This window comes from Ursus arctos, unplaced genomic scaffold (genome assembly GCF_023065955.2).
Source record: "Ursus arctos isolate Adak ecotype North America unplaced genomic scaffold, UrsArc2.0 scaffold_26, whole genome shotgun sequence".
NCBI classification, from domain to species: Eukaryota; Metazoa; Chordata; class Mammalia; order Carnivora; family Ursidae; genus Ursus; species Ursus arctos.
This window is the reverse complement of record NW_026622941.1, coordinates 1936778-1943801: the sequence shown is the minus strand read 5'-3', so window position 1 is coordinate 1943801 and position 7024 is coordinate 1936778. Positions and strand designations below refer to the sequence as shown.

General features: G+C 46.6%; 1 protein-coding gene across 3 annotated transcripts in view; it reads right to left on the bottom strand.

The window, feature by feature from the left end:
* Nucleotides 1-2985: 2985 nt before the first annotated feature.
* DCP1B (decapping mRNA 1B) overlaps nucleotides 2986-7024 on the bottom strand; it is a 56630-nt gene continuing 52591 nt past the window's right edge. Inside the window, exon 8 of one of the 3 annotated variants that reach the window (XM_044385332.3) lies at nucleotides 2986-6470. In XM_044385332.3, coding sequence (XP_044241267.1) covers nucleotides 6390-6470 — 81 coding nt within the window. In that variant the 3' untranslated portion in view covers nucleotides 2986-6389. The remainder of the gene's footprint in view (nucleotides 6471-7024) is intronic. The other 2 variants (XM_026502749.4, XM_026502746.4) reach the window with 2 other exon arrangements.

The window sequence follows — 7024 nt, the reverse complement described above, 5'->3', positions numbered from 1 at the left end:
CCCCCAACCCTTTCTCTCATTCCAGGTCTGTGTAGACAGGTCTGATGTAATTCTGATACCTTTGCCTTGGTACGTGAGAAATTTCTTTGCCCTGGCCACTTTCAATACTGTATCCTTGGATCTAATATTTGCGAATTACACTATGACGTGACGTGGTGTAGGTTTGTCGCGGTCGAGCTTGGGAGGGGTCCTCTCTGCCTCTTGGACACGAATGTTTGTTTCCCTTGCTAGATTAGGGAAGTTTTCAGGTACAATTTGTTCAAATATCTCTTCTAGACCTCTGTTTTTCTCCACCCCCTCGGGGATGCCCATGATTCTGACATTGGAACGTTTCATTGAGTCAGTGATCTCCTGTAACCTACATTCTTGAGCGTGGAATATTTTGAGTCCAGATTCTATTTTAGCTTTCTCTTCTACTAACCCATCACCAATTCACCAATACGTTCTTCTGCCTCATTCACCCTGGCCATCAGAGCCTCTAGTTTTGACTGCATTTGGCTCATAGAATTTTTAATTTCTGCCAGATTTGCTCTCATTTCTGCCCTTAGAGATTCTATATTCTCATTAACATTTTCGTTAATACTTTTTTCAAGTCTACACATCATCTTGACCATTGTTACTCTGAACTCCATTTCTGATAATTTGGTTATATCCATATCTATTAGTTCTGTGGCAGAGGCCACAGACTCGTTGTCTTTTCTTTGCTGGGGGGGATTTCTCCTTCTCGTCATTCTGATGAGGAGAGGTTGCAGGGTTGTCCAGAGCCCAAATTATTGACCGGGACCCAGGCCGTGTGCCCTTGTTTTATAGGGATCTTAGGGATGTGGGCTTCTTGATTTTTCAGCCTGCCTTCTGGGGGAGGGGCCTGCCACGCCGATACTCAGGCAACCCTGTTTGGGTAGAGTCTCCGTGTCCCCTGCGAGTGGGGATGGGGATGGGCACACTGTGAGCCGGTATTTCCAGGCTTTTGTTCTCTGGCAGCTTTCCCTGGCGGTTTGCTGTGCCTCTTCTGAGAGTCAGAGCAGCAGTGGCCGAATCTCAGCCTCTGTCTCAGAACAGAGGGATTGTGGACCCTTTTCCACTGATATTCTGGCCACTTTAACTCTGTTTCTGTTGGTGCTGCTCAACCCTGCAGCGTCCCGGGATGTGCGCCCCACACCCGGCGTCCCAGCCCTCACTTCCAGGGCTGGCGTGTCTCTGTCCTTTGTGTTTCTAACACCGCCAGCCGCCGCCGCGCGCTCCCGGAGCTCCCGGTCTCAGTCTGGTTCCAGTGAGCACACCGGACCTCCGTTTCAGTCTGGTGGCGCGTTCCCCAGCTCACGGTCTGTCTGCTCTCTTGCGGGTGCTGGTCTGCGAGTCCGTCTGCTCCCCCGTGCAGGTGTCTACTGCTTTCCGGCGCCCGAACGTAGCGGCTCCCTCCCCCTTCTGTTTATCTTCCGATATCTGTGCGCGGTTTCAAGGCTCCCCGCTTCATACCTCAATACTCATCGCTGGAGATGTTCATTTGTATAGATCCAGATGTATCTTCCTGCATCTCAGGCTGATTCCGTGGATGTTCAGGCTGGTCTGGTACCTATCCAACTCTACTCAGGGGACCTGCTGAAAAAGGGGTACCCTACTCCTCCACCATCTTAACTCCCTCCCAAAGTGACAGCTTCTATGTTCCCATGATAAACACACAGAACATGATTTTCTTCCCTGTTACTCTCTTGGTTGAGGAAAGAGACGGGAGGTGGTGGGATTCGAATCCAGAACTGTTTGGTTCTTTGCCCTTTGCCATGTGGATAAGATGCTCATGGCAGCCTAAATGTTGGGCTTGCCACCTTGGTCTCTTGAGCCCTTAAGTTGATTGTGCAGGCTCTAGCTGTGCTGAGAAAAGACATGACTGGCATTACCTATCAGCATGGTGGCAGGAAGTGAGAACAAATCTCTTGGAGGAGCTGGCATATCTTCCATAGACTGGTGTGTGGACGCAGCTGGATCGGACCTGTAGCTTCCATGGTCACAGACAATGTGCAGTCTTCTAGACCAGTGGCCTTATTGTTGCTCAGCATCGCTAAGCTGGGAACACCCACCACCTCTCTTGAGTGTCTGTTTCAGCTCCTGCCAACCTCTGTGGGAGGTTCTTTCTACCTTAACTTTCATCTAGGTAGTTAGTGCCTTCCGTCTTGGTCCTTAGACTTATAGGGAAATCCTCCGATTTTGGCTTATAACTATTGGGCCTCCCACCCTTTCTCGTGCCTGTTTAGAGTACTCTTTACTTCCTTCCTGATGTGCCCTTAACTTGTCCTTACCTGGCTGCATGGTTTGGGCTGTGCTAGCTGGCAAAGAGCCACAGTGCCTGTCTGCACTGCCCAGCCCCTGGGGAACACTACCAGCAGCGCTCAGCTTGCTACCTCCCCGCTGATGTTTTAAGACCACAGTCTGCACACACAGTTTTTATTTGTGTACTTTTCTCGAGGCTCTAAGTTGTTGGAAGGCATTACTCATAACTCGATTTGGTGAATATCTATCTAGATACTCAAGGTTGAGTTAAATATACCAAGTATTTGTAACTGCCTCTCTCACTTTCCTAATTATAAGAGGGAGGGGGATGCCAAGCCTTTGAAACCTGAAATCAAGTATTCAGCAAAATGCTGGGGAGACCCACCAGTCTGTGCAGCCAGGCAACTTTACACGTTGAAGTGTTGCTACAACCTGCTGGCTGCAAAAGATAAATTTAGCCTGAAAGATGGTTCAACGTTCCAAAGCCTAGGAAGCAAGCTGATTGTTTTGCAAAGGGAGAAGGAGGCACATATCTGAATAGAGCAGGAGCTGGATGGAGCAGGAGCTAGGAGGAGAAAGCTGCCAATTTGTCCAGTCTGGAGACATCGCTCTTAACCCTGCACCCTCGCCCTCCATCCCGCCCCAGCCCTGCCCCGCCCTGCCCCGCCCGGCAGAACAAAGAACTGTCTTCACAGCTCAATTCTGAGTTCCTCTCCCTCCTTGCGTTTGTACTGACACACGGTTGAACCCAAGTGAAGCCTGGTATTCACAGGTCTTTGATGTGACACCTCCCATGTTTAATATTACACACCCAGGGGCGCAGGCTGTAACCTGTGCCAACTGCTGGTTTTAACACCCGAGAGAACTGAAGAGGGCTAATGCTGTCCAATAGCTGGGGCGTCTTTAGGAGGACAGGCACCTTCTTCTCTGATCAGCACACTTTTCATTCAAAATGAAGCAAGTAGAGTCCTGTCTGCCAGGATGTAAGAAATGCATGTGGGCTAACAGTGTTTGAGGAAAGGATGAACTTACCAGAGGCAAATGACATGTGCCTTTATGGGGCAGCCTTCAGCCTGGGAATGTTTTGCCCTGGGCCTACCTTTTGAGAGGGTTGGAAGAAGCCAGTTGTGGGTATCAGCTGGAATGGGTACGGAGACTAGGAAATTCTTAAAGATGCTGACAAAGGTTTCTCTCACTCTGCAACTACCTCCATGCCTGGCCTTCTAAATGGGGAAGCTGAGCCATGTGTGTCTTTTCAGAAGTTCAGGGACTACGAATTCTATTAACAGCACTGTCCTCTCTGGCTTTACAATTAAGACGGCGTGTTACCCATAAATGCAGAAAATACTATCGTGGGTTACAGTGACATCGTTGTCTTAGCTCATGACCTTTCCTTTGGAAGGAAGGGGCAGGTGTTACTGCTTTCATTTTATTGATAAAGCTAAAGACGAAGGGGAGAGGACAGTAAAGTGACCACAGAAAAATAAGCGGCAATATAAGACTTAATACTTGGGTCACAGTGGAGACAAAGGGTGGCAGATGAACTTCCCTCCAGCAGCTGCAGGCCTCATCCTGACAGCCGGGGCCTGGGACACAGCAAATGACATGCAGGGGACAGGACGGAACTGGTTACTTCTAGAGTTTGTGGCACAGAGGAACTATTTTCCATAAATAACTTCCATCTGAGGACGCTGTGGGGTGGTTATTCCTTTCATTTTACAAATGAAAACATAGCATCTCGAAGACATTCACTTGTGTGGGAACCGAAGGCAAGACTGTCTGAGAAAGGCTATATGTTCTGTCCCCTAACCAGGCAGCACTGACTTCCATAACTTCTAGAAGGTTGAAATCCACTGCACCTTTGACACCGGCTTTAGGAAAATTATCTCAGGGTTCCATCTGAAATTCAATTAGCTTAAAACTGCTGCCTGGAGCCAGTGACCCCTGGGAGTGGCAATTCCGATGGTCTCAGAATTTGGGGTATAGAGTGGGAAAAAGAAAAGTGAATTTATCTATGAAATCTAATTTGGGGTGACTCAGATAACCCTTTTTATCTCTTTCTTGGACTCTCTAGAGAAAGCTCTTTGTCCAAAGAAGCTCTCCTCTGCTTTGCCACATGGAAGGCAGAAGCACTCAATCACCAAGTGTCCTTTCAAAGGGTGACTTAGTCTTTGGTCAAAATGAATTGGGCCTGTCACTTTTAAAGTGATTCATTCCAGTAAAGGATGGACAATTTATTACTTTTCAAAACAGATCACTGTGGCGTTGACCTAAAAAGGCCCGAGTGAAGCCTGCAGTGCGGGTCTGACCATGCTGGGCTCAGGCTCTTCCTTCTGTCCCATAGCACGGCGCGCCTTTTCACATGACGTACCGCAGCTGAGGTCTCTATTCTATTCATCTAGTGCTGAGGTTAAAAAATAAATATTTCAGAAATCAGCCATTTTCTACCCCCAGATATATTAGAAACATTTAAAATGGAATTCATTTCTCCCTAGTTCGACAAGCAACTCTAAACATGTAATTATGATCAAAGAAATTTTTTTGAAGAAAAGGTTGGCAAGTGGTTAAGTGTATCATTGATTTTGTTCCAATTTTAGTGTGTGTGTTACAGAAGTGAGCACAATCACTGATTTCAGGATACTAGAGCCCTGTGTGTCTCTCTCCTCGCCCCATTCTCCTTATAAGAATGTGGAGATACTACATGTGCAATTATTAATTTCAAGTAGTTTGTTACAGTGTTTACGTCTGTGTGAGATGATGTGGGAGATGTCAAAAAAAAAGAAAGAAATCATCCCTTCCTAAACTTAGGAGGGTAACAGTAGACTCCTCAGCCTAGTGGACAGCACATCACGAAGGGTCAGTAAGAGTCCAATCCTTTCCCGCCCACCTTTTCTTCTTAGAAGAAAAAGCACGCTCCTGCGGGAGGTGTGGGAAGTGGTATTCTGAGGAACACCACTGATGGTGTGCCTGCACGAAGGGCCAAAGCTTAAAGCCCAAGTGAGAAGCTGTGAGGAAACCTACTTTTCCCATGCCTCCTGAATGACCTATAAAATGAGAATAAAACCTGTCTTCCATGCAGTAAGCTAGAGATTTTTTTTTATGATCTAAGAATAAAAAGAGCTATAGAAATGCAAAGCTTTATTTATTACTAATACTCAGCAGGGACTAATTCCCATATGGACACTTTGGGGCCTTAACAACTTGGCAAGGGCTCTTCTGCCTCCCTCCAAGATTAAGCTCCTCATCTCTGTGAACATAAAAATCAATCTGCTATGTAGCTTGAAGAGTCCTTATCCATCAGGGCCCCTAAGCAATCTACTACCTCTCTTCAGAGGCTAAGAAAAAGCTTTAAAATCTTCTGTGACCTTCCTCTCAGCATGTTCTGCTGAAAATGACAAAATGTTCATTTGGAAGCACAGGCAGGCATATTCTGCTGGTTGGGTCCAGAAGAAATAAGAGGAGCTGGGATAAATGAAGTGTTACTGGAAATCTGGGCCACTTGTGGACTCCTAGAACAATTATCCTCTAGAAACTACCTATAAATACCCTTAGAAATAATTTCCCTTAATAAAGGCCCGGGGAAAACATGCCAACTGGATTTTTACAAATGAAAGGTTTACTTTGGTAAAGAGAACCTTTATTTCCGAAGGCTCAAAGGCTCGGGCAGGGCTGTGTAGGTTAGTCTGTGGGGTGACACTGCCACCTGGTGGCTGGTATGCACCATGGCATAAGGCGCTCAGCAACAGGGAAACCACTCCCCCGTTCAAAGAGTAACCAGAGCTATTAATAAAAAAGAAACCAAGTTTCCAGAACAGCCCTTCCTACTGAGAGGCTAGTGCTTGTAGAAGTGGCCCCATGCATGCGAGGAAAAAATAATTTAAGCTTGGAATTTACCATGTGATATAAGCAAAAGACTTTCTATCCACTGGATTCTTAGTACCAAGTGTACTGGAGGATGTGATGAAAAAAATATCTTGACTGAAGAAAATTCCGAAACATTTTACTTCATATTATATATACTTTTTTTTTTTTTTAAAAAGGCAGAAACATTTAGGGTAACACCACTGACGCAAAAGAACCTTGAGCCACAGGACCTTGAAAATCAGTCTTAAAATGTCTTGCTTTCACATCGTCTTTTTCATGGCTGCTTGTGTCATGCTGAAGAGATAAGCTTCGTAGATGATATTTAAGAAGTTGTCATCGTTCTGGAAAACAAAATCAAAAGACCCAAGGGCATGTGATTTGGTCGGCAGAAACCCAAGGAGCTGAACTGGCGCGCTGACACTAGGACGCTCCTCTCCACCTGTCTGCTCCAACGGCTGATAGCTCTTCACTGCATATGTGAAGTTTTTAAAAAAGACTTTATTTATTCATTTGAGAGAGAGAGAATGAGTGGAGGAGAGAAGCAGAGGGAAAGGGAGAAGCAGACTCCCTGCTGAGCTGGGAGCCCGAAGCAGAACTCGATCCCAGGACCCTGAGATCATGACCTGAGCCAACGGCAGACGCTTAACCATCTGAGCCACCCAGGCGCCCTGAATATGTGAATGTTAAGTGGGATTGGAGGCAAGTGCCAGAGTCAGCTGCTGGTTTCCAACAGTCAATATGAGAAGCACCAAGTGCTCATTACATATAGTCCAGATGGGCGGCCCAGCCACGTGACAGAGTGGAATGAGGTTCACTCAAGAAAAGCCTGGGTCTGTTGTGTGAAAAGACACCGGTCCTAACAGAAGGCTGGACTGGGAGGCAATGATCCAGATCA